Here is a 27,169-nt window from a genome sequence, read left to right on the forward strand (position 1 = left end):
CACTTGACAGAACATCACACTATATTAAAAATCTGGCATCAGGCCCAACTGGTGTGGCTCAGTGGTTGAGTGTCGACCAACCTATGAACCTGGAGGTCACAGTTCAATTCTCTCTCAGGCACTCTTTCACTTCCTCTCTGAAATAAAAAAAATAATAACCATTAAAAATCTGTCACCAGAAGCTCCATGGAAAAACTGGGCAAGAGCTGGTAAAGAAATCCAGAGGTCTGGAGTTGGGCACCAGACAGAGCGGAATCCAGGTCCCTCCCGGGCTGGCCTTCCTTTTCTCAGCTGCGAACAGCGGCCACTATGCCCTCCCTCCCAGGGTGCAGGATGCAGGGGGCGGGAGGCCCACTCTGTGCCCCAGCCTGGGCCAGCTGGACCGCGGCGGCAGGTGCAGAACCAGGAAGCAGCCGGGGGGTGCGGGAATTAAAGCGCTGTGGAGCCTTAAGTGGAAGGTATGTCAGTCCAATGGTTTTTAAAAGCCAGCACAATAGGGTCATTAACCGAGATCAAGTAATTTTGGGATCCTCAGTGGGGTGGCCTCCCCAGGAGCATTTCTGAGCTTTGTGGAGTCCTGTTTGGTCGTCCAGAGCAGCGGTCGCCACCTTTTGGACTCATGGACCACCAGTGGTGCCCGGACCACCGGTTGGCAGTGCTGGTCCAGAGGAGAGATCCAGTCACGTGGAGGTGGGACAGCCTCCATCTCCAGCGACCTTCCTGGAGCCGAGAGGCTGGTGCGATCCGAGCCAGGCTTTGCTCAAATTCCTGTGCAAACGCGCAGGACTGTTTGTCAGGCGTGAACAGGGAGTTGCCGGGAAGGACTGCGCAGGAGCCGAGGAACGGGTGCCGCTTTGTTTGGAAAGTGACCAAGAATCGTGCCGCCTGGGAGCCCGGCTGCAATTGGGGCTGAGGCAGTTCAGGGACCTGGCATTTGGGCAAACCCTGACCTCCCCGTGTTATAAATCCCGTTTCTTTCTGGCTCTTTTATAACACAGAGCTGTGTGTGCGTGTGCGTGTGTGAGACATTACCTGTGAACTCACTTCAGGGGATAAAGGGCCTGTTATTTTAAAAGGATGTCAAGTCTGAGAGGGTGAAGAATCACTGACCTAGTTCACGCGCCCATCTTACAGGTGGGGGAACTGAGACCAGGAGAGAGGGAGACCAGATCCAGTTCATGCCCTTCTTCCCGGCTCCAGGAGGCAGCTGCCAGTGGGCTCAGGCAGATGTGCATTCAGTTCCTGACCCACAGGCCCGTTCTTTCACCCTCCAGATGGAGGCAGGAATGAGCAGACTGACGTGTATCCAGTGCTCAGCAGAGGAGCACACAGTGGTGTGGAGAAGGGCCGTGGGTGCCTGGGGTCCCCAGGTCAGTCCCTTTCCTGCCCACTGGGGACAGAAGAGGAGAGGAAAAAGGGACGCCCCTGGCCCCCAAGCATTTTTTTCCTGTTAACTCACCCATCTCCACCTCTCCCCGCTCCGCTCCAGCCACTTGGCCTTTACTGACCCCTGAGCTGCCAGCAGGTCCCTGCCCCAGGGCCTTTGCACGTGCCCGTCACACAAATCCAACCTCATCTGCATCATCACCTCAGCCGCCGCCTCCTCCTCCGATCCGTCTGGAAGTCTGTCCCACGAGCTTATTCTGACCACAAGGCTCCTCGCCTGCTGTCCCCACACCGCAAACACCTGCTACCCCGGCGGGCGGATCCTGCCCGCCACGCCCCGCAGGTCATTCCTGGAAGGGCTTCCCTCCCGGCATTCACACCGCTTCCTTGCCTGGTGCCTTGCTCGCCAGCTGCGGGAGCAGGGAAGAGCGTGTGGGGGCAGCCAGGGTCGCCAGCACCTGGAATGGCCCGGGAGCCTTCCACAGGGCAGCGCTGGGGCCTCACCAGCCCCACCTCCGGCCCCAAAGCCATTCACCACTGAGCCTGCCTGCAGCGGCGTGGGGCTCATGGCTGCTCCTGCTCCTCTCGGGCTGTCGGGCCGAGAACCAAAAGGAAGCCTCTGGGACAGGCGAGTACCAGGCAGACCTGAAGTCCCGCCAGGCCTCTCCCTCCGAGGCAACATGGACGATGGGCACGTGGGGAGCTTAATGCTGGCCTCCCGGTGCAGCCCCAGCCCCCCCGCCGGGCATCTGACCTGGAGACAGCCCGAAGGAGGCAGAGCAGCCAGCTCCTCACAGGACCCCCGGCTGGAAGCAGCCAGTCCGCCGAGGGGTCATGGCGAGTGAGGACAGGGAGCCCCACCCCCAGGCACGGGAGAAGCGGGCCCCTCGGGGCGCATTTGGCGTCACTGGTCACCGCGCTGGCCTGGGGGGGGGGGGGTGTTCTTCTCGTGTCCTTTCCTGCACTGAAGGCCAGGCCCACGCAGCCTACCCCTCCCGCCCCCCACGGGGACACAGCCTCAGGGAGCCGAGGAGAGTTAGCATCAGCTAAGTTTTATTTCAACGTTTTCTCTGCTCATAAATGACTGAAAAAGCTGCTATGCTGGAGGCCAGCCCACCGCTGTCTAAAGGCAACCACGCGGCACTGAGTCTGCCCACGCGGGCGGCGCGGGCAGCGGAGGCGGGTGCGGGCGGAGGAAGAAATAAGCATCGGCTCTGTCCTCCTCTGCATCAGGCTGGGCCCAGGGCCCTGAAGTGGTGGCTCTAACCACTGAGCGACAGCTTGGGACTCCCACAGCTGCCCTGTCTGGGTGCCACGGGGAAATGTGGAGGCTCCGGAGGGGCCATGTGCGGGCCAGGGGGGCCTCCTCCCAGCCTGGGCTGGGCAGCCTCGCCCAGCAGTCCCTGCGGAGGGCCTTCCGGGTGGTGCCCGCCTGTAGTGTCAGGTGCTGAGGCCCGGCCCTGGCGGGCAGTGAGGGGTGCAGGGGGCCCCGGCGGTGGCAGGGGGCCCTGGGGCCCGCAGCTCTGACCGCCCTGTAATCTGATCCTCCCCGTGTCTGCTCTGGGAGGGCGGCCGCCCGCAGTGTGTGGGGTGGGCGAGGGGGGCCTGAGCCCGGGCGGCCATCACTGCAAGAACCAGTGCGGGCCGCCAGGAGCCTGTCCTGAAGGCGGCCGTGGCGGCCACAGCAATCAAACCCGGATCCCGAAGGCCGGGGTGAGCCCCGGGCACGGTGAGGATGCGGGGAGAGGGTAAAGGGCGGGAGGGCGGGTGCGGGCAGGGACAGGACGCGGGCGGCAGGCGGCACGCCCGCCTCAGAAGCTGAAGAGGCGCTCCTTGGGGTGGCCCACGCGGTCCAGGTTGGGCAGGCAGGCGTACTGGATCATGGGCGGCGGCCCGCACATCAGGATCAGCGGCTCCTGCTCCGGCGGCGGGAGGTGGTCCCGGATCATCTCCTCGTTCACGAAGCCCTCGCTGTAGTCCCAGTCTGCAGGGGGAGCCGAGGTGAGCCCACGCACGCCCCGTGGCTGCCGATGACTCCCCCGCCCAGCACCCTCCCGTGGCGGGTGCGTCCCGGCCCGAACGCTTCCCTTCTTCCGACCGCACCGAGGAGGAGAGAGGCTGCCGCCGGCCTGGCTGCCCGCAGCGCAGCTCGGCCCTCTTGTCTCCAGTTCCCAGAGCCTTTCACTTCCATCGGCCCTCAGAACCCCGGGGTGGACAGGAGAGGGCTAATGGGCCCATTTAGCAGACGTGGAAGCTGAGGCCCAGAGGACCCAGAACTGAGTTGTCCATGGTCACTGGCTGAGGCCTGCGCACCCAGGCGGCAACAGCCCCTCAGAGTACAGCAGACTGATGGGACTGAAGGCTGGCAGGAGTCTGATGGAGGGCAGGAAAGGAAGAGGAGCCGCCCACAGCCCTGAACCGAGTCCCTCCACCCTGGACCCCTGGTTATCTGGCTGGTCTCTGTTTTCTGGCTGGAAATGTCTCGCTAAAGCCCTGCACACCAACAGAAACACAGTTCTGGAAGCCAAGGTCCAGTACCGGAGACAGACCGAGGGGCCTGGCTCGATGGACACTCACTGCACCACGCTAGGGGTGCCGTGCCAGGGCCAGCAGTCCCAGCTCTGAGCACCGGAGAATTTGCTATCGTATGGGCACTGATCTGGGTAACCGACCACATCCCCTTTTCACTTTGGCTGCTGGGAAGCTCAGGATCTGCAGCAAGCGTGCATTCCAGTCCATGGCTTTGTAAAAACCCCATTCCTGATTCTGTCACAGCCCTGCCCTTGTCTCCTCACCCACTCTGTTTGCCCTCTGACTCACTGGGGAAGCTTCTTAAGCTGCCTAACGGCCTCTGGAACGAGGCAGGGCAGACACGTGGCATTTTCATAGCTGGGCAACACATCGGAAAGGGCCTCGTAAAAACCGCCCGGGCGGAACGGTGTTTGCTAACGAACGGAATGTGCAGGTGTGGCACCCCCCGTTTTCACAGGCGGTGTGCTGAGGTGGCCTGCGGGGAGCGTGCCAGCTGCACCTGCCAGGTGGGCGGGCCCTCGTCCTGCTGAGCTCCGGAGGGCTGTGCTGCTCAGCTGCCCCTTCCTCCTCGGCACCCAGAGGGCAGCTTGTGCTAATGTCAGAGCCACGCCTTAAGGCCCTCGAATCGTGGCCAAACAAGCCGAGAGGAGAGCCCACGCACCTCCCTGGGCCCGGAACTGTCCAGTGCAACAGCCCCTGGGGGGCGGCACTGAGTCTTGGCGTTGCCGGTGCCACCAGCAGGGGTAGGTGTTGGCCCCTCCTCCAGTGGACGGGCCTTCCAATGGCCACCGGCAAGGCGTTCCCATAGCGGCTAGTGAGCGCCCCCTACCGCACCCTTAGAGCCTGCACAGAACACAGGGCCTCCCGCCCCTCTCCGCCCTTCCCCTCCGCCTCTCCCTTTAGACTGAGACCTGGGACCCGGGAAAGGCCGCTTTCTTTGCCAGAAGAGCAGCTGCGACTCAGAACCAGGGCCCCCGCCCGGCTTCACGCAAGGCCTTGCCCGGCCACCGGCACGGTCTTCCCTGGGTCTCACCGGCCCCCGTGCTCTGTGAGCGCCCAATAAGCCTCTTCCTTCCCCGCTTGGAACACCAGCCCCGGGGCCAGGCCGGCTCCGTGAGCACACAGCGGGCACCGACCGGGAGGGAGCCCGTACCCAGACGGGCTGGCCCCGGACGGCCGACCAGCCAGAGGCCTCGGGGCACAGCCGTCAGGTCCACAGTGAGGTGGGCTCTCCCCTGGGATGGGCCCAGAGGACGCAGCGCACTAGGCGGGCGCCAGCCCAGAGCGCGCCTCTCCCTCCCGGGAGCAGCAGAGAGCGGTGTGTCCCCACCACGTGGCCGAGTCCCAGTGGACTGCGGGCTGGGCGAGAAGCTGGAGGCCGAGCAAGTGGGGCTGGCAAGCGAGAATGAGAGTACAAGCTGGCGTCTACGTGGCGACTTAAAACACACTGCTTTTAACAATAGAAATTTCCCTGAAAACGCAGATCCAGCCCTAGAGCAGAGAGGCCTGGTCGCAGGGCTGAATTCCTGCATAACCGACTGACATGGTGCTGAGGGGCTGCCCACTATGGACAGGGCACCTGCTCTCCAATTCGCCCCACTCCCCACCACTCCCTACTGCCTCTATCCCCGAAGCAAACATCACCGGATTACCCACCAAGAAGCCTGGCCTGCTGCCTTTCCCACAGCAAAGGTACTCTTTTTACACCCGCACCTTCCTAAGGCTGGAGATGAAGCTGTTTGCTCCCAGAGGGCAGCCCAGTTCAAGTTTGGGGGGGGGCCCTCACTCCGTCTCCTACATGGTTTTGGTTCCTCCACAATCAACTGTGTGACCTTGGCAAACAGCTTAGGCACCTGGACAGGGAGGGGTTACCGTCCGTCAGTCTAGCCCACCCCCGGGCTGATGTCTGGAGAGAAAAATGGGCCTAACAGGGCACACACTACAGGGTGGGAGCAATCAGCACCCAGCTCTGCCCCAGACCTGCCCGCGGCGAGTGCCATCCGGGGAAGGGCTCCTCCTTCGCCCAGCAGGGGGCAGTGCAGCCGGGGCTCCGGAGGACCGGCTGTGATGTTTTCCAGCTGTGTGGCAGTGTGACGGGGGTGCTTATTTCCCCTCTCTGACCCCTCCTTCCTCACCTGCGAGACGGGGTCCCCGGGTCCCCAGTCCCTCTCACAGGCTAGGCCAGAGCATGCAGTGAGGGCAGCACAGGGGACACCGGCGCCCCACCCAGCCCGCCTGCCCGCTTGCAGCCTCACCCTCAGGGGCTTTGTCCACCGTGAACCAGAGCTTGAAGCGCGCGGAATGCTCGTTCCTCAGCTCCTCCAGCTCCGGCCGCAGCAGGATGTCCTTCTCGGTCTGTGGGGACAAGTCCCGGGTCAGGAGGATGGCGGCAGGGACGGCGGCTCATCTCGCCTGCCCCGGGCCCACGCTCGGCACAGCTCAGCAGCCTCCCGGAAGCATCACCCTCAGCTCACACAGGAGCGGGTCAGGCTGCGCGGAAGGGGCTCCGTGCCCGTGCAGCTCGCAAAGGGCTTTGAGCTGTGGGGGGTGTGCTCGGTGCAATGGGAGTGGAGAGGGGGGAACAGAGGGAAGACGTGCCGGTCCCTACGGGGTGACTGATTCTTAAACTAACGTGTGGCTCAGCGATAGTTTCCATCCTCATCCCCGGGACAAGCCTCCAGGTTCGGGCATCTCAGGCTGCACATCCCTAAGTCAGGAAATCAGACGCCTGGCAGCCCACGGCCCCCGAGTTCAGCCATGGCCCTCTCCTCCGGGAAGCCTTCCCAGACTTCGCAGGGGCACGACAGGGAGTGTCCCTCCCCCCACACCATTGCCCACACTGGGTACCAACTCTGATCTTTGCCAGTCAGACCGATAGAAGGCAAATCGCATGTTTTCTATTTTACTAGTGACCCAGTACACGGATTAGTGCGCACTGAAAGGACAGGATTTAAGAGGTGGCAGGTGGGGTGTGACTGGGAGAGACAGGCCCGATACACCCTGGAGCCGGCCCCACCTGGGGCGGCACTACGGCTCGAAGGGAGTCTGCGGAGTGAGTGGGGTCCTCTGGCAGGTGGGGTCTTGCAGCCTGGTGGACTCCTGTGGCCCTGCTAGGGACGGGGTCCCTCCTCTCTGGTTCAGGGGTGCATCACCTGAGAACTGCCGCTGCCAAGTCACGGCAGCTCAGTTGAGTGTCTGCCCCTTTTGGTCAGTGTGCATCATACCGACTGGCTGGTCCTTAGTCTTTTACATACCGGTATATAATTAATAAGTCTGTCATTGCCTTGACTGGTTTGGCTCAATGGATAGAGCGTCAGCCTGCAGACTGACGGGACCCAGGTTCAATTCCAGTCACGGTTGCAGACACATCCCCAGTAGGAGGTGTGCAGGGGGCAACTGATTGATGTTTCTATTCCTCTCCCTTCCTCTCTGTAAAAAAAAAAAATCAATAAAATATATATTTAAAAAAAATAAGTTGTCATTGGTCTAGTCATCACTTTTATTAGTTTATAAAACTTTTAATATTAAGGATATTCATTTCTATTGGTGATGTTATATGTTTTTTCTTAGTTCTGTATCTTCCTACCTTGTTAATGTTTTCTCACCCAAACAAGAACATGGACATGCTTTTAATCCTCAGCAGAGAGCTCACTCCACCAGTCTTTCCTCTCCGCCTGGCTTAGACAGGCCGTCCCCAGCCACTCATTCACGCAACAGTCCTTGGAAAAACGCTCCCTACTTTCTAAGCTTCGGGGGGTTGTTGTTTTTTACATGTACATCTTTAACCTAAACCTCATTCTACGGGAGGAAAAGGAGGGACCTACTTAGTTTTTCCCAAATGCATAGCAACTAACCCACCATTCCTTTCCCCCTTTTGTATTTCTTAATTGTTATTTAACAGAGAGCCATTCCGAAGCTTACAAATGCTTCATGTTCAGGATCACGGGCCAGAGACAACCGTCCATGGTTTCACCCCAAAGGCATCCTTTACCTCCCACAGGTCACTCTGCCCTCAGAAGCCCCGCCTCCTCAGCTCCTCGGCCTTTCACGGCATCGTCCTCCCTGTGGGAACACACTCACTCTTCCCCCATAGGCGTGTCATCCCTGTGAGGGGCTGTGCTCATCCCTGTATCGTTCCAATTCTAGTACATGTGCTGCCAAAGCGAGCACCCAACATCCGCTTATTTTTAATTTTTAAAAACACATTTTCATTGATTTCAGAGAGGAAGGCAGAGGGAGACAGAGATATAAACATCAATGATGAGATAGAATCATTGATCAGTTGCCTGCTGCATGCCCCCTACTGGGAATTGAGTCCGAAACCTAGGCATGTGCCCTAACTGGGGACCGAACCTGGAACCCTTTGGTACACAGGTTGGCACTCTATCCACCGAGCCAAACCAGCTAGGGCCACCCAATACCCAATTTTTATTTTATTTTATTTTAGAGGGGGGGAACCAATGTGAGAAACATCTATCGATCTATCGGCTGCCTCCTGCATGCCCCCCACTGAGGATCGAGCCCACACCCGGCCTGTGCCCTCACCAGGAACCAACCAACCACTGGCAGGACTGAACGCCACGTTCCTCTGCTCAGGCTGCGATGTCCCTGCATCCATCAGTCTCAGACGCCTGGGCCTGTTCCCAGGTCCGCGTTACAGAACCTTCCGCAGTGAGGGCAATGCCCCAGGCCGGTGTCATCCGCTGCCGGAACCGCTGGCCACATGTGGCTACGGAACCCATGCAATGTGGCTAGCGAGACTGGAAAAGCACGTTTTCCATTTTGATCTGAATTTAAATGCGAATGGCCACATGTTCCAGCATGTTCCAGCATGTTCCAGCATGTTCCAGCACCGTCTGGACATTCGTCACCACCAGAAACGCAGCGGGACCAGGGAGCCTAGGTCTCACGTGCGGCTCTAGAGCTGCGGTTCCACCGTGTGCTTTTCTACCGGCTGTCACATCGGTGCTAAGTCCTCCCGTTACTCTTCCTGCTCAGAACGCCCTGGCTGCGCACGCACCATCTCTCTGACCACGCTGTGCTGTTGTCACGTGGAAGGGGGGGGCAATACCCCCGGAAACGAGTATTACTTTATAAGGAACCAGCTCCTTCACAGTATCAGCCCCCTGCTCTGAACTCTCCTTTAACGTCCTCGCTGGCGGTTTTTATCCGTGATGTTTTCAGAGGGAGTGGAGGGGAGGGGGGAGTGGGAAAGAGAGAGAAGCATCAATGTGGACACAGTGACTGCTCCGGCAGGTGCCTGACCGGGGCTGGGGATGGAGCCTGCACCTGAGGCACACGCCCTGACCAGGAATCGAATCCTCCACCTTCCGGCCGTGGGCTGAAGCTCTAACCACTGGGCCACCGGTCAGGGCTAATGTCCTTCTGAAAGGCGTGTTCCCTTAGGAGGGGCTTGGCGCGCGTCCTCCCTCTTGGGATGAAGCAGAGGAGCGACAAGACCTGGGTGGGCAAAGTGGCAATGCCCACTCAGCATGGCCTGTGAGCCGGGGTCCCAGGGACCCTCCAGAGCGTCTGTGAGGTCAGACGATTTCCATCTGATACGAGGACTTGATGAGCATCGTCCCCTCGTTCCCGCAGGAAGGCTGGGACCCTCTGGGGGCATCGTGGCCTGAGTCATCGCACCGAGTGCAGAACACGCATGGAGCCAGGCACCACAAAGGCTTCCTGACATGAAACAAAACGACGTTCGAAAAAATATGGCTATTTTCCACGAAATATGCGTGGGCTCCAGTGACTTTTCATAGAATACACTGGCTCCACCACGTCCTGTAGCGCATGCAGGCCACACCCTCTCTGGGGCTCCGTGTCCAGAGCTCAGAGGCAGGGCAGCCGCACCACCGCCCCGGCTACCGGCTCAGCGCGGGGACGGCCACTGGGAGAGGCTGACGGCCTCCTCAGAGACGCGCCCAGCACGGACAGGGCAGCTGCTGCCTGCCCTCCTGCTGCCAGCAGCTTGGAATTTCCGGCTCTTCCCACCCACCCCGGGCCCGGGAAGGCCGTCCTGGTGGCCACAGGGCATCTTTCTGTAACTGTGCAGTGTCCAAGCAGCTCAGGCCAGTCAGTTCCTCGAGCTCAGCTTCCTCAGACGGACGGTGCAGAGCCTGGGCCAGCCCAGCCCGCTCCTGGCACGGCCTCCGCTGCCGGGAAGGACTGTCTCACCTCGGCCTCCCCTGACGGGCGTCTCTGTGACACCCACATCCCCAGCCACGAAACACTGAAGGACAGACTTGGGATGGCCTTGCTCGTTTTAGCGGAGGGCTCAAAGCACAGAGAGGGAAAGTGACTTGTCCAAGGCCACACAGCAGGCCAGGGTGGGCAGGCAGCAGGCGTGGGGAGGAGGACATGCACTCAGAAGAGAGACCGAGCCCTGCCCCACACCCCAGCTCAGGGCCCTGGGGCCGGTGCACTCCCAGCGCCTCTCCGGTGACACGGCCCGTCCCCAGGCCCGCCCCAGCCCGGCCAGCATCTGCCCAGTTCACTGGCGGGTTCTGAGCTCTGCCCACGGAGGGAGCTCTGCCCACGGAGGGAGCTCTGCGGTTTGGAGGAAGCAGCCAGGGGAGCTCTCAGGTGGAGGTGTCTGTGCCTCTCCAACCCCCATGTGTCAGGCCAGACACGGGCTCTGGGCTGAAGCGCCCACCCCACCTGCTGCCACACAGGCTGCCGGGCACACGGCCTCAGAGCACCCTCATGCTTGCTGCCCCGAGCACCTCGCACACGTCCCCCAAGGCCCTGCGCCCCTCAGCAGGGGCCGGTCTGCCCCTCGGGAACGCCCACTGACCTGGTTGGCAAAGAGCAGGTGGCACACGGTGTGGTCATCCGGGTCCTTCATGATGGCGCGAATCACCTGCAGCATCGGGGTGATCCCTGCAGAACGGCAGCTGGTGAGCCCCTGCTGTACACACAGACGGGGGGCCAGCAGGCACCAGGGGAGATGCCAGGACCTGGGGCAGCCCACATCTGTGCCCCCCACACCCTCACACACCCTCACGCCCCCCACAGCGTCCACGCGCTGGGGACTCCGCCAGGGGCCGGACCACTCACCTGTCCCGCCCGCGATCATGCCCACCGACTTCACCGTCTTGATGACGGGGTTGGACTTCTTGTCCGGGCGGATGGCGAACTTCCCTGGGGAGGAGAAGGGTGAGGCCGGCTCTCCAGCACGCTGTCTGGGTCGGATGGGCTGGAGAGCCGGCCCCTGCTTGGGGGTGGAGGTGCAGGTGCCCACCGGCCAGCGCCAGCCAGGCGGGTAAGGGAGGGGCGGTGGGACACAGGGCCAACGGAAGGCCAGAGGAGCCCAGCGTGGCTCCCCCGTGCAGATGCGTGGGGAGCGGCGGAGGCTGGCACACGGAGGCTCCCAGCACAACCTCCCGCTGTTCTCAGCCTAACGAGGCTGGTCTGTGGGTCGGATGTGGCCTCCAAGGGCAGCCAGCTGCAACCCCTGCGCTGGCCCGCTCATCCCCTGTACAGCTGGGGAAACTGAGGCCCAGGAGAGAGCTTGTCCAACAAGCGTCACCCAGAAGCAGCAGTCAGGCCCTGCGCCGGCACCACGGGCCTGCGGGTCCTGGGGGCAGGGCAGCCCCCTCACCTTTGCCCTGGTAGACCAGCAGCCCGTTGGGGCCCCGGAACTCGATGGTGTCTCCGATCTTCATGCCTTCCAGGTACTGGGACATCTTCCCTCCGCTGGGAAACTTGGGGTGCGTGTCTTTGAAGTAAACCTGCAAGACACACCCACAGGCCTCACTCCCGTGCCCAGGGTTGTGGGGAGCTCTGAGCCTCATGGGAGTGACTTTTGGGGGTTCCTCTGTAGCCTGGGGGTGGCCCTGTCACAGAATGCCCCCCCCCACCCATTACCAGGTACCCGGCTGTGCCCCAGGAGTCTGCCCTCCCCCAGTGTGTCCTTGGAACGCATCGCGTCAGCCTGGGGTACAGAGGGCAGCGACCCCATGGCTTCAGCTGACCTATTAACGTTCCCCCAGGAACTTCTCCGTGACCTCCCGACGGGAGACTCGGGGGTCAGCTCAGTAAAGGCCAGCGGCTCTTCCATCCTCCCTGTCATCCTCACTCAGAACAACTTCCTGCCCGCCCTCTGGGGCCTCAGCTTGGGGAAAAGGAAGCGCCTCAGCCCTCAGACAGAGACGCGGAGACAGAGGAGCACCGGGCATGTGCGCTGGCCTTGAAGGGCGCCAGGTGACGGGCACACAGAAAGGCGGCTGGGAGGGAGGGAGCACAAAGCCAGCGGCCTGCCAGGGCTGGGGACCAGGGAGGAGAGGAGCCGAGGTGCCTACAGCACAGGGTGGGGTGTGGGGGAGGGGGCAGGGAGTGCAGGGGGAGGGAAGGGCAGTCAGGGCGCGCTGTGTGCCAGGGAGGAGCCAGGACTGGGACCGCCATCCTGGGCCATTGGCGGCCAGCGGGCCTCCCAGCCAGGAGGGGCCTGGTCAGCGTAAGGTTTTATCCTGTACTCGAACCCCAACACCTCATTCGGTCGGAGTGTTTCAATGAGGACAGATGCTCCAACCCTTGCCCCTTCCCTTTGCTTCTGCACAAGCATCTCCCAGCATCTCCCGGCCCGGCCTGCCTGCTGACCTACGGGACCTGACCCCTGCCCTGTGGGGCTTCAGCCCTCGTGCTTCCTCCTGACCTCACGCCTGTGCACCGAAAGGCCCTTCTCCTCTTCAGCTGTCGCTGCCGCCCGCTCAGCAGCTCTCACCCACCCTGCCCAGTGCCCATTCCAGGCTCAGCCCCGGGTCCCACATGCTCACTGCCGGCTCCCCAGCTAAGACGGGGTCCTGAGAGCAGGCTGGGGCCAGCGGGGGACTGAACAGCACTGAGCCAAAGGGGGGCCCAGGCAGAGCCAGCCCGGCCCCCCCACACCAATGGCCAGCGAGGGGGCCTGGGCCCTCACAGTGCAGTTGGGAGAGTCAGCCAGGGCCCGGGGGCTTGGGCCTTGACTGGGGATGGTCTGTGAAGGCCCCACCACCAGCCCCGCTGGTTCACACCCGCTGGACGTGGAATCAGAGGCCGTGGGAGGCTGCTGTGAAGTCTGTGCTGCTGGTTTTCATAAAAGGCCCTTCTCTCTCCGGGCCTTTACAGTCCTTGCTGGTCCGCGGCCGGTAATGGCTGATCCACAGCCTGTAAGCGGCCCCTCTCTGCAGCCCCCCGCCCACAGCTCTTGTGGCTGGATGCAGCGCAGGGGAAGGGAGCTGGGCCAGCTGCTCGGCCCTCTGCCCGGACGCCACGCGCGGCCGTTGCTGGTCGGTACATTTGCTCCTCGCTCAGAACCAGGCGCAGGAGGCACCGGGCCAGCAGAGACAGGGCTCGGGGGACGTGGTCCCCGGAGGCCTCGGCTATGGTGTGGTCTCCCCACACCTGTCTCCACGGGGCGTGGCCCAGACCTCACCTTGATGACCAGGTCCACGAAGCCCTTGTCGTCGTCACTGGAGACGGGCGTGTAGGGCCGAATGACCAGGTTTCCGTCGATCCGGGCCGAGAGGTAGATGTGCTGGCCTGCGGGACGCGCAGGTGACCTGGGTCAGGAGCTAGCCCCGCAGGGTCGCGGGGCCTTGTCACCCACCTCCCGGGGCCCACCCAGCATTCACCCCTGCCGTGCTGGGCTCCCGCTGCCAGCTCAGGGATGCCAGCTTCCCGCCAGCACGCCCCTGCTTGTGCTGAAGCCACTGCCAGGGCCCCGGGTGACTCCTCCCTCACTCGCTCTGACGCTTACTCTTAAGGCCACGGCAGCTGCCTCCTCCTCCTGAGGCCCTCCCTCGCTGAAGTGCAAAGTTCCCGCCTCTGACCTAGCACCCGCCTCCGGAGCTGGGTGGGCCGCACTCACCAATAGGGAGGCCCAGGATGTGCTGGGGTGATGGCAGGGCAAAGCGGAACCGCCGGGTGTCATGGTTGATGATCTGCAAAGAGGCCGAGCTGTGGGGCGGCACCCAGGGCAGAGGGGCCGCCAGGCCTCAGAGCCCCCTCCTCGCCAGTGCCCCCTAGTCACCGAGGGGAGTGACAGGATGCCGCGTCAGACCGTGTGTGAGGGCACAGAGGTCTCGCTGGCCCTGGGCCCAGGAAGCCTGCCAGAGCGGGAGGGGCACTCGGGCCCAGAGGGAGGCTGAGGTGGCCCAGAAAGTTCCAGGGGCAGGACGGAGGGACCCAGGGGCGGCAGGAGGAGCCCAGGGGCTGGCTGAGACAAGGCCCCACACGCGCTGGCCGAGGCTCCAGAGGCGCTTGAGAAAGCGCCGTGCCCCGGGGCGCCATGGCTGCGCGGGCGGCACAGGGCAGGAGACGTGGCAGCCTCGCGCCCAGTCCAGGGCGGGAGGGTGGCAGCCGTTTTCCCTCCAAGGCGGGGCAGAGGCTGGTCAGGGCGAAGGAGCTGGGATCAAAGCCCCAGAAACCCCGCTAAGTGGTCTGAAAGCGAGGCCAGGCAGGGGAGGGGGCGCCCCGTGACCCGCAGGCCGCACGCACCTCCTTGTCGATGAGCCGCAGTGGGTACTTGATGTCCGGGCTCTCGAGGGTGATGGCCGGGGCGGAGCGCTGGAACAGCTTCATGAGCAGGTTGTAGAGGAACCAGACTGGGGAGAGGACCACGTGGCCCAACTGGAACGACAGGGACAGACCGCAGGTCAGTGCAGCCTGGGGAGGCCTGCCACCCCCTTCCGCCAACACCAGCTGTGCCCTCTGCCAAGAGCCCCTCTCCTCACCGTCTGCACCAGGAACCCAGCCTGCATTCTGTGCCGGCTGGAGCGGTTACAAACACCAGCCTCCTGAGCCACCAGGGCATTACTGAGCACTGGAAGCGCTCCCTTTGCCCCGAGGAACAGAGATGATGAAAGTAGTACAAGATGGAGCACGCTTCCCTTTTCGCTCTGGCTGCCAGGAAGCTCGGGGTCAAGCTCCCAAGTAATTGTGCTTATTTTTATAGAGAGCACATGTAAGTCACCGTGTACCTGTGCTCCCTCCTCCCTTTCTTCCTTCAGTCACCTTCCCTGGTCCGATGAAACCCTATCTAGACAAGCAGACAAACCCGGGGCCTGGGGCTCGGCCCTCAAGTGCGAGTGGCGGCTACGGCTCTGAGCTGGGCTCTGGTCCTTGCTGGCTGTGTGACCCTGGGCAAGTCCCTTCCCCTCTCTGAACCGAACAGGACCAGGATCTGCAGGGTTTGGAAGCTCCGAGAGGTCACTGCTCAGCACCATGCTGGGCCCCGCACCGGCGTTAAGTGAAGCTCACGACAACCCAATGGGTTGGCACTGTCATCACCACCGTTTTACAAACGAGGAGGAAGCTCAGAGGTGACACAACTCGCCCGAGGGACTGGAGTCCACCTGCCTCCCCAGCCACACACGTAAACCTCAGACCCCCCACACCCCTCCGTGGCCCTGAGCCTCCTCCTTCCCAGCCTCTTGCCCACCCCCGCCCCCATCTCAGTCTCACAGAGACACTAAGGGGTGGTTTGGATCTTTTTAAAACCGAAAACCCAACACCGATGGCAGCATAGCTCACTGCTCAGCTTTACCTGGGGAGGACAGACACCTTGGCAAAGACAGACAACAGGCCTCCCGCCCTTTCTAGCTGTTTGGTCCCTGGGCACATCAACCTCTCTGAGCTCAGTTTCTCCATCTGTGAAATGGGGGTCATGAGCCGCACTCCCAGACTGTGAAGATGGAAATACGCCATGGAAAGGCTAACCCAGGCCAGCTTCCTGGCGGGCTGAGCCCACAGGGCATCTGCTGTGCCGCAGCCACCCCTTGGCCATCCGGAAGCTGGTCCTGAGCGGCCTCCGCTATCTGGGCCACAGGAAACGGGCGGGATGTGGTGAGCCTCCTGACGCCACGTAAGGGCCCACCACTGCCCTGTGGGCTCCGTCTCCAACCACTGAGGGCCCATCTCCAGAATAAGTGGCCACAACTTCAAAATGTCAATGCCCCTCCCCCGCAAACAACAAAGAAAGTCTGAGAAGCTGGTGCAGCTTACAAGGGGCTCTGGTAGGCTGAGTGTGGCCCCAGAAGAGATGTCCGCCCAGAACCTGGGAATGGACATCTGGAAAGGGTCTTTGCACACGTTACTAAACGAAGGGTCTTGAGATGAGGTCACCTTGGATTATCCCAGGGGCCTGAAGTCCCATGACAACCTTCCTTATGAGAGAGGAGGAGACTCCGAGACGGCCATGTGAAGTGATGGGGCCACAAGCCAAGGAAACCGAGGATGGCAACAGCCTCGAGAAGCAGGAAGAGGCGGGAAGGGCTCCCCTTGGCCCTCCCACACTCCCTTTCAGACTTGTGGCCCAGAACGGTGAGAGAATACATTTCTGCTGTCTCATGCCACCCAGTTTGTGGTAATTTTAGAGGCCAAGAGACAGAACAATTGAATGCAATGTGCAATGTGGATTAGGTCCTGGCCCGGGGGTGGGGGTGAACAGGTATGAAGAGCAATCCTGAGACAATGGTGAAATATGAATTCGGGCCCATGGGTCACACATTAGTGTTGTATCCATGTTACTTCCATGATTTGCTCACTACCATGCAGCAGGCAACAGAATGTCCTTCTTCTTAGGAGAAAGATACTGAAGTATTTAGGGACAAGGGAGCATCGTATCTCTAACATTCTCAGATAGTTAAAAAAATATACACACACAAGAAAGCAAATACAGCAAATGTTAACATTTGCATGGAGAGTATACGAGAGCCCTTTAGACAGTCTTCACTCTCAGTTTGAAATTATTTCAAAATGAAAAGCGGGGCATGGCGTAGGGGAGCCCACGCTGGTGGTGCCAACAGGGAGGCTGAGACCCACAAGTTCACATAGAGCAATGGCTCTCAAGAAAGCTGCTTCAGCCGAAACCGGTGTGGCTCAGTGGATAGAGCGTCGGCCTGCGGACTGAAAGGTCCCGCGTTCGATTCCGATCAAGGGCATGTACCTTGGTTGTGGGCACATCCCCAGTGGGGTGTGTGTGTGTGTGTGTGTGTGTGTGCAGGAGGCAGCTGATCCATGTTTCTCTCTCTTCGACGTTTCTAACTCTCTATCCCTCCCTCTTCCTCTCTGTGAAAACTCAATAAAATATATTTTTTAAAAAGAAAAGAAAGCTGTTTCAGCCCTGGCCCGGAGTTCAGGTAGTAGAGCATCACCCAATACACGGAGATTTCAGGCAGGCACATATGCGAATCACCAATGAATGCATAAATAAGTGCAACTAGTCGATATTTCTCTCAAAGCAATCCTATGTAATAAAAGCCTGATATGCTAAGTGTCCAGTCATCTGGTCAACCAATCAAAGCATAATATGCTAATGATATGCTAAGGCCACTCAACTTGCTATGATGTGCACTAACCACCAGGGGGCAGACGCTCCGACTGGTAGGTTAGCTTGCTGCTGGGGTCTGGCGGATCTGGACTGAGCGAGATGGGCCGGAAATCCCCTTGGAGCCTCCATGGTTCCTCCCCAGCTGGCCAGCCTCCCAGGCCCCTTCCTGGCCCCAGTTGTGCACTGGTGGGGTCCCTTGGCCTGTGCCCTCTCGTAATCCAGGGCCCCTCTGGCATGTCGGAGAGCCGGTTTTAGCTGATCCTGCAGGCCAGGCCTAATCCGTGCACCGGGCCTCTAGTCAATAAATAAAAAGTTGTTTCACAGCTTGTTTACTCACTCTCCCTAGGAAACCTCCCTGACTTCAGATCTCTTAGCAAATGACTGTGTGTTCTTATCATAATGCTACATATTCCCTTTTTACCTTGGCTGCCAGGAAGCTTAGACCCAAGTTCCTTACTTCTATGGGGGCCTCTCTGCTTCCTTTGTGGGACTCCTGAGGTGTCATATTCTATTTTTTATTGATTTTTCACAGAGAGGAAGAGAGAGGAATAGAGAGTTAGAAACATTGATGAGAGAGAATCATCAATCAGCAGCCTCTTGCACACCCCCTACCAAGGTACATGCCCTTGACCAGAATCCAACCTGGGACCTTTCAGTCCGCAGGCCGACGCTCTATCCACTGAGCAAAACCGGTTTTGGCCATATTCTTTTTAAAAAAATATATATATATGTTTATTGATTTCAGAGAGGAAGGAAGAGGGAGAGAGAAATATCAAAGATGTGAGAGATTCACTAATTGCTGCCTCCTGCACGCCCCCTACTGGAGGCAGAGCCCCTGACCAGAATCAAACCTGGGACCCTTCAGTCCGCAGGCCACCGTTCTATCCACTGAGCCACACTGGCCAGGGCGAGGTATGGTCCACCCATTCTATCCAATGAGCCACACTGGCCAGGCGAGGTTATGGTCACCGTTCTATCCACTGAGCCACACTGGCAAGGGCGAGGTATGGTCACCGTTCTATCCACTGAGCCACACTGGCCAGGGCGAGGTATGGTCTTCTGCAGAGCACAGACCTAGAAGTGGCCCCTGCCCTACTGCTCCCCACTTCCTGGAAACTCCCCCCACTCTCCCTCAACCGGGAGGCTCTCTGCGCCTCGGTGCTCCCTCTGGAGAAGGAAGGGGAGAGCCACTGCCCTGCCCGCCTCCTAGGGGCCCTGGGATGTGAGAGGAGCTGGGGGTGCACAGGTCACGGGGCCGTCTATACCCTGGGAATTGTGGGTCCACACACAGGACTTTTCCTGACAGCCTCGTGGGGCCACTACCCCTGGGAGCTGGAATGCCAAGCGAGGAAGGGCAGAGGCTCCCGGATCCCACACCAGCCTGGCCCCGCCTCCCAAACCTGTGCAGCAGCTTCAAGCTGCCTGGCTGCCTGAGGTCACAGCCCTTGGTTGGGCTCAGAACAATGAGTGTCTCTCCCAGGCAGGGCCTCAGGGGGCCCCTGGCCTGTGACTGGAGGGTCTGAAGGGAAGGCCTGCAGGAGCCGGCCCGGGCCCACCTGCCCAGCTAACCAGCACCCACTGTGTCCTGGTCTCATTTAAGGCCCTGCTGGCAGCCCAGGACTGGGTCCAGAGACCAGGGTTCGGGGCCCAGCTCCAGCCTTCAGGAGACTCTCTGCCTCTCCAATCCGCACCTTTCTCAAGTGCACGAGGGTGGTCCCATTTCCGGCTGGGAGGAAATGCGGCAGGAAAGGCTGACACTGCTTCAGGTACCGGACATGGTTCCTGGGATAATCCTCCCTCCAACCCAAGGCCTCAGGTGCTGGCAGGAAACAGGCCCAGAGAGGCCCAGTAACTTGCCCCAAGTCACACACACCACGGCCAACCCTTGGAGGACCACACTCGTGACAAGTGACACTGTTGTCCCTGTTTCTCAGAGAGACTGGGTGAGTTGCCCATGGTCACGCAACAAGTCGGGCGGAGCCTGGATTCAAACCCAGGCCTGTCAAGTCCAAAGAATGGCTCTTCCCAAGCCGCCTCTGAGGGCCCCAGTCACAGAGCCCAGAGCCCCACTGACCCGCACAATCCGATATCCCTTCTCCAGGGTGAGCCCTCAGCTGCCCAACCAACAGGCCGCTCCACCCCTCCTCAAACACCCACCATGGCTCCGCAGGATGATCCCAACACCAGCCACAAGGCCCTCTTGCCTTTGGCCTTTGCATATTCTCCCTTTGCATATAGGCCTTTGCATATTCTGCCCACAACACCCTTCCCCTTCCCTCAGCCAACCAGCAAACTCCTATTCACCCTTCAGAGGCCAGCTCCAATCTGCTCTGACGGGCACTCCCTAGTTACTCAGGCCGTCTGCAGACTTCCAAAGCCCGGCCTCCCTCCCGAACTCCCTGGGGGGAGGACTGTCCAGATGACCCCTCTGCCGTAAGCCCTCCCTTGTCAGTCAGAAAAGCCACATCCCTGGGGAACGCTGTTTAGGGGAAAGTTGAAGCAGCTCCATTCCCAGGAAGTGGCTGTTGGGAGCCTTGGAAGTGAGCGGAAAGGGCCTGGAGAGCCGGCTGGAGCGGTTCTCCCAGGAGCTACCCCCCAGCACAGCTGTTTAAGTGCACGGCCAAGTTCAAGAACACAAGACCCTGCGGCCTGCAGCTGGCGTCAGCCCGAGAAGCAGCACCTGCCTGTGCATTTCCTCACTGACTCATCCTCGCCGGGTGGGAGACAGGCCAACGGTGATCTTCACTGGACAAATGGGGAAACTGAGGCTGGGGAGGCCCAGGGTGGAGTCTGGGCTTTGGTTCCCGGTTTTCTGTCCCTCACCCCGAATCTCTCCTGCCCCAAGCCCACGAACGCTGGCCCATGGTGCGTGCTGGGCCATGAGAGACTGTATGTCAACAGCTCTGAAGGCAAGTCCAGGACACCACGGCCTCAGCCCTGGCACAGCCCTTCAAGATCCTGGACACCAGCCCTGGAGGCAAACAGCGCGCCAGCTCCCCACCCTGGTCACAGCCAACACCGAACAGCAGAGCCTCTAGCTCAGACCAGGTACTCGCCATCAGTGTTTGTGGGCAAACTTGTGAAGGGACAACAAGTCCCACCCGCATCTCTCTGACTCTGTGTCTGGAAGCTTCAGGAACAAGGGCAGGAGGCCAGATGGGTGGGGCATGCCCGGCCCATCCTGTGTACCATCAAGCGCAGGGCCCTCCCCGGGTCTGGGATCCGGGCTTCCGGCTGTGCCCTCACCTGCCAGGACACCCACTTCCCAGAGGTGGCACACTGGAGCCACTGTGGGAAGAATGCTCACTGGGCGGCTGATGCTTGCGGGGGGCCTCCAGGCCCCGCTCCCAACAACGGGGGACCCCGCAGAGCTGGGAGGCGGGGCTGTACACCCCTATTTCAGACGAGGATCTGAGGCTAGGGTGACAATGCCAAGGCCAGCATTTGAACCCAGGGGTCTGGCTCCAGTCTGTGCCCTGAGCAAACCACAGCACACGGCCCCTCTGCGCCCACCCACACCGCCTGGCCCCCGAGAGCAGAGGGCTTCAGGTACAAACAATTCCTATGGGGGGCGCTGTGGGCAGGCCCGCCGGCCACCCCCAAAGGGCACACCTGCCAGGGCCTATGCAGGCCTTGGGGGTCACAGGCCAAGGGACCCACCTTGAGGTGGTCAGGTCGGCGGGGAAACAGACACGGCAGAGAAGAGGCAGTGGAGAGCCAGGGCTGTGTCTGCGGAACGTGGGAGGCGGTACCAGGCTCATAAGGGGTGGGATGTGGAGTGAAACAGGCTCTGAGCCCCCTCCCTGCCTACGGCACCCTCCCACCCTGCACGGCACCCTCCCACCCTGCACGCACCCTCCCATCCTGCACGGCACCCTCCCACCCTGCACGCTGCCGGCAGAGTAAACAGGAGGCAGATGGCCGAGCCAAGGCCTCACCCCAGCTTCTCAACTGCACAGCTTGTACCCATAATATATGCGCACATACACACACACACACACACACCACCTCGCCCCAGCCACCCCGGGGGTTCTAGAAACAGCTGCCTCCAGAAGCTGCCTCCAGGGCCTTGACTGGTGCTCCGTGGTCTGTGCTCTGCCCCGGGAGGGAACCCCCACCCGCCTTTCCTCACTTCTGATAACACAGGGGGGGGGGGGTGTGTGTGAAGGAAATGGGGTGCCAGAGTCCCAGGCTGTCTCCAGGGAGCCCCCAGCTCACCCACTGTAGCTGAGGGGCTGGGTTGCCCTGCTCCCCACCACAGGGCACCATGCTCAGCTGCTCACCCCCGAATTCCCCACTGGAACCCTGGCGTCCACTCCGCCCAGGTCAGGTCTGGGTGGGCAGAGGGATGTGCCAGGACCTCCTACCTGGCAGGCCCAGCCCTCCCCACATGCCAGCTCCCTGCACTGAGCTTACCAGCCTGCTGCCCGATTGCCCGCTGTGCCACTGGGCTCTGAGCGGCCACCCGCCGGTCCCCTCCTCAGGAAGTGGGAGTGGAGGAAGTCCTGCGGGGGCGGGGCTCCTTGCCTCAAGGGCAGGAGAAGGGAGCCCAGGAGGAGGGCAGGTGACTGCAGAGCGGCCTTCTGCAGGGGAGACCACCCAGTTTCCCGGGACCACCACTGAGGCCTGAGCGGCCAGGGGCAGTGTGGGGTGGGCCCACTGAGCACTCACAGCGGCTGAGGGCAGGGGACCAGGCCCCAGCGCTCCCCTCAGGTGGTTGGTGCTGGTAGATTCAAGTGCCAACCCCTTGATGGGCCCCCTGGGCCCCCGGAGGGTGGGAGGCCTTCCTCAGAGCCTGGAGCCTGCACATCCCAGATAAGCTGCCTGGCGCCCCAGCCTGGGCTGGCCTCCCTCAGACCACGGCAGCCCCTCACCAGGCGCCCCGCTGGGTCTGCGGTGGGTATTCTGGGCCGGGGGGCCCCGCAGGTCCCACAGGAAAGGGGCAATTCCCAGTAACCCCTGGGCGGATCAGGTCTCCTGACCCCAAGACAGGGCTCCGCCCCTCACATGGGGCTGCCAGGGGCCCTGGCAGTTCAGACGATGTGAGCAACAGCCGTGCCGGGACCCAGCGACAAACCCAACCGCCGCTGGGAGAGGTGAGAAGCCCGGGGGGAGGGGACGGGAAGGCAATTCCTGGGAGCACAGTCAGGAAGTTAGCCTGAGCCGGGGTGATGCCCACAAGTATGTCCTGGTCTGAACACCCCCCGAGTCCTGGCTGGGCCCTAGTTCACAGCAAACACCGGGTCCGGGAGCCTCACAGTCTGAGGGAGGCGGCCGGGGCAGCGCGGGGTGGGCCACTGAGCGCTCACAGAGGCCGAGGGCAGGGACAGGGAGGCCCAGGTGCTGGGCCTGTTCTCCCCCTCAGCCCCCTCCCCCAGCCCTGCCCGCACCCCCCCCCCCGCAAGCCCGCCGGTGACTGGGGCTGCCCTCTGGCCAGTCTCCAGGGGAACACAACCCCAAGCCGCTCTGCATTTTGGGAAATCTGAGAGGCGGTGGGCCTGGTGGGGGAGGCAGCTTTGGGACAATCCGAAGTGACGGCAGGACTGGACTTTGGCTCCACAGATTCCGGCTGAGCCGCTGGCCAGGTCCGAGCTGATTTCCTCTGTGCAACGGCCAACACCACGGCCCGGCAGGGAGCGCCGGCGGGTGTGTGTGTGCGTGTGTGTGTGTGTGTGCGCGCTAACGGTGCACAAAGCCCCTTCCGTCCAGCCACGTCACCCCCCACGTCATCACCCTGCCCCCCACTCACACACTCACACTCACTCCCCACATACACACCCCCACACCCCCACTCACATACACCCACCCCCCACCCTCACACACACACACACACACACTCACTCCCCACATACACACCCCCACTCACACCCCCCACTCACATATCCCACCCACACACACACACTCACACCCACACACACTCCCACTCACTCCCCACATACCCCCACACCCCCACTCACCCCCCCACCCTCACATACCCCTACCCCCCCACTCACACACACTCACACTCACACCCCCACTCACCCCCCCCCCACCCTCACATACCCCTACCCCCCCACTCACACACACTCACACTCACACCCCCACCCCCCCACTCACCCCCCCACCCTCACATACCCCTACCCCCCCACTCACACACACTCACACTCACTCCCCACATACACACCCACACACACTCACACTCACTCCCCACATACTCACCCCCACACCCCCACCCTCACACACCCACACACACTCACTCACTCCCCACATACACACCCCCACACACTCACACTCACACCCCCCACTTACATACACCCACCCCCCCACCCTCACATACCCCTACCCCCCCCCACTACACACACTCACACTCACTCCCCACATACCCCCACTCACATATCCCACCCCCACACACTCACTCACCTCCCACATACACACACTCACACCCACACCCACCCACTCACACCCACTCACACTCACACACATACACTCACACTCACTCCCCACATACACACCCACACACACTCACACTCACTCCCCACATACACACCCACACACACTCACACTCATTCCCCACATACACACCCCCACACTCCCACTCACACCCCCCACTCACATATCCCACCCACACACACTCACATACCCCCTCCCCCACACTCACACACACACACACTCACACTCATTCCCCACATACTCACCCCCACTCACAAATCCCACCCCCACACACTCACACTCATTCCCCACATACACACCCCCACACACTCACACTCACTCCCCACATACACCCCCCCACACACTCACACTCATTCCCCACATACTCACCCCCACTCACACCCCCCACTCACATATCCCACCCCCACACACTCACTCACACACCCCCACACTCACCTCCCACATACACACTCACACCCACACCCACCCACTCACACACATACACTCACACTCACTCCCCACATACACACCCACACACTCCCACTCACACCCCCCACTCACATACCCCACCCCGACCCTCACACACACACACACACACCACTCAGCCGCACGTTCCTCTCCCGCAGCCTCACACCCTCCCTCACCCACACGCTGCACACTCACCCGCACAGCCACCCCGTGTCACACACCGGCACTCAGACCCACGTGCATCCACACGCACCCGTGTACACTCCCATTCACACATGCACACGTGCTCGGCCACACGCGCTCACCAGTCACAGTCACACCGTCACGCGTCATGCACTGTCACACTCGGTCGCACGCAAACTCTCCAGGTCACAGACACTGGCTCCCCACTCCAGAGGCCGCTGTGCCTGCGTGGGCGGCGGGGGTGGGGGGAGTGGGGGGGATGTGGGAGTGGGGAGGATGGGGGGCGGGGAGGATGGGGGCGGGGATGGGGGAGTGGGGGGGTGGGGGGCGGGGATGGGGGAGTGGGGAGGATGGGGGGCGGGGAGGATGGGGGCGGGGATGGGGAGTGGGGGGGATGGGGGAGTGGGGAGGATGGGGGGCGGGGAGGATGGGGGCGGGGATGGGGGAGTGGGGGGGATGGGGGAGTGGGGGGGTGGGGGGCGGGGATGGGGGAGTGGGGAGGATGGGGGGCGGGGATGGGGGAGTGGGGAGGATGGGGGCGGGGAGGATGGGGGCGGGGATGGGGAGTGGGGGGGGTGGGGGGCGGGGATGGGGGAGTGGGGAGGATGGGGGGCGGGGATGGGGGAGTGGGGGGTGGGGGAGTGGGGAGGATGGGGGGCGGGGATGGGGGGAGTGGGGAGGACGGGGGGCGGGGACGGGGGGGGGAGTGGGGAGGACGGGGGGCGGGGACGGGGGGGGGAGTGGGGAGGACGGGGGGCGGGGATGGGGGCTGCGGGGATGGGGGGCCCGGCGCGGACGGCTGAGGGCGGCGGGCCGGGCCGCCCCCGGAGCCCTCGGTCGCCATCCCGGGCCGGTCGCCATCCCTGGCCGGAGGGCTGGGTCCCGGGCAGAGGCCAGGGCGTGAGTCAGGCGCCCGCGGGCACGCCCAGGCCGGGCGGGGCGGGGGGGGTGCGGCGGGGTGGGATCGCACCCCGCACCTGGCCCCCGGCCCCGGCCCCCGGCTGGTCCCAGTGGGCGCCGCCCCAGGCCGTGCCCGCGGTCCCCGCGCCGCCCTCCGCCCCGGCCCGGCCCGGCCCGGCCCCGCACCTACCGTGCTCAGCTGGGCCCCCATCGCGCCGGCTGCTCCGCTCTCCGCCGGCTCCGTCCGTCCGTCCGCGCCGCGCCCCGCCCCGCCGCGTCACCCCGAGGAGGGCGGCGCCGGCCCGCGGCTCACCGGGCGGAGGCCTGGGCCGGCCCGCCGCCCCGCCCCGCCCGCCCCGCCCCGCCGCCCGAGGGTGCGCGGAGGGGCCGCGGGCCGCGGGGTGCACAGAGGGGGGGCCGCGGGGCGGGGGACCGCGGGGTGCACAGAGGGGGGGCCGCGGGGCGGGGGGCCGCGGGGTGCACAGAGGGGGGGCCGCGGGGCGGGGGGGCCGCGGGCCGGAGGTGCAGACGCTCCAGCTCCGAGCACCGGGCTCCGCCTGCTGAGGGGCTCGGGTGCGCCGCCCTCAGGGAGGAAGATGGCGGCCCCTTCACTGAAACTGAACCCGGAAACGCCCCGCAGGCCCCGCCCCGCCCCGCCCCGCCCCCACCTTGGCCCCGCCCCCTGGCGCCGCGGAGCCGCTGGGCCCCTCCGGGCTCTGACTCCTGTTAATGTAAAAGTCATGCAACTGGTAAGAATTTCGTGAGTTTATTTGAGCCAAACTGCCGGCATGTGCCCGAAAGCAGAACCTCAGCGAACGGAATAATGCCCCGGAGGACGGGAGCTACACCTTGTTTTTATAAATTACCGTGAAGGGAAAGACGCGCCTGGGATCCATGAAATCCATTGGCGATAGGTTGGGGCTGGGGGAGAGAGCGAAGCGGGGACCCTCTGGGATAGGGTAAAGTGAAATGATGGACACGTGCTTCTCCACACGGATGGATACGGATAGTTTAATTAACAGTTGACAATTAACTTGATAACAATAAGAGGGAAGGTCCTGGTGCCACTTGTGCCCTGAGGGAAAAAGGGGGGAGTTACAAGCTACCCAGACATCTCATAGATGTGTTATCTTAGAGGCAAAAAGACAAATGGGCTCAGTAAAGGTCGAAGTTGATCTTTGTCAGGGAAAACATCGGCCTAGGACATGACTACTATTACCTGTTTTTAATTAAAAATTTAGCAGGCCTCCCCTGAGCTTGTCAGGTTAGCATGTGGCCGCTTTTGTCCGCACTTGCCTTCCCCTCCTCCCTCTGGGACCCTTGCCTACTGTGTGGGCGTCACATCAAGGGTCTCCTCCACTGGCCGCCCTGACCCTCCTACCCCCATGCAGCCTAGTGCTGAGCTGAAGCCACCTGTGCGCTTCCACCCCAGTGGACCAGGGCTCCCTGCAGGCAGGACTCCGCCTTGAAGTCCCCTGCACATAGTAGGTGCTCAATAAACACTTGTCGAGGGAGTGAATGTAACAGACACTGTGTGGGCCCACGCTGGCCCCGCCCCACAAGCACTTCCTGCCTCGCCGGCCTGGAATGACCCGGATAGGAGTCCCTGGTACTCTGACCAGCCCGCCTTCCTGGGTGATGTGTCTGGCAGGGTGACGCTGGCCGGGCAGAGGGAGCTGGGCAGAGCCTGGAGGTGGGAACGGGTGGATAGGGTCAGCGAGGCCAGAGCTGGGAGCACAGTGGTGTAATGGGAGGTCACAGTGAGGCAGTGTGGGACCCCGGGTGGGGGGAGCTGGGGTGTGGGGGAATGTGGGAGGCCCTGCAAGATTTGGGCAGATGGGGCTCGGACGGCTGGCTTTGAGAGGGAGCTGGAACAGCCTGGAGGGAGGGGCAGGGAGATGGTTCCACTACCATAGAATAGAAGGGTAAATGAGAGAGCAGATCACTTATTTCTGCTTTCATGGTCACAATTTTAAT

The 27,169-nt window shown here is 62.1% G+C and overlaps 1 protein-coding gene and 1 non-coding gene across 2 annotated transcripts; both read right to left on the bottom strand.

The window, feature by feature from the left end:
- Window positions 1–2,426: 2,426 nt before the first annotated feature.
- On the bottom strand, window positions 2,427–25,529 carry LOC118712055 (NADH-cytochrome b5 reductase 3). The gene is made up of 9 exons (XM_036425471.2): window positions 25,383–25,529; window positions 14,401–14,532; window positions 13,772–13,844; window positions 13,337–13,443; window positions 11,525–11,654; window positions 10,981–11,064; window positions 10,718–10,803; window positions 6,174–6,273; window positions 2,427–3,370 (listed from the first exon to the last, which is right to left on the bottom strand). Exons 1-9 carry the CDS (start codon window positions 25,401–25,403, stop codon window positions 3,198–3,200), a joined length of 906 nt encoding a protein of 301 aa, XP_036281364.1. The 5' UTR covers window positions 25,404–25,529; the 3' UTR covers window positions 2,427–3,197.
- LOC118712083 lies at window positions 7,986–8,088 on the bottom strand. Its single transcript, XR_004985957.1, has one exon. It is a non-coding gene; the product is annotated as a U6 spliceosomal RNA (small nuclear RNA).
- Window positions 25,530–27,169: the final 1,640 nt, after the last annotated feature.

This window comes from Pipistrellus kuhlii, unplaced genomic scaffold (assembly GCF_014108245.1).
Source record: "Pipistrellus kuhlii isolate mPipKuh1 unplaced genomic scaffold, mPipKuh1.p scaffold_m20_p_81, whole genome shotgun sequence".
NCBI classification, from domain to species: Eukaryota; Metazoa; Chordata; class Mammalia; order Chiroptera; family Vespertilionidae; genus Pipistrellus; species Pipistrellus kuhlii.

Coding starts and splice junctions, on each gene's coding strand:
- LOC118712055 (XM_036425471.2), bottom strand. CDS start 25,403: ATGGGGGCCCAGCTGAGCACG. Junction 14,533..25,382: donor TGGGGGCCCAGCTGAGCACG/GTAGGTGCGGGG, acceptor CTGTCGTTCCAG/TTGGGCCACGTGGTCCTCTC. Junction 11,655..13,336: donor TCGTGGACCTGGTCATCAAG/GTGAGGTCTGGG, acceptor TGTGTCTTGCAG/GTTTACTTCAAAGACACGCA.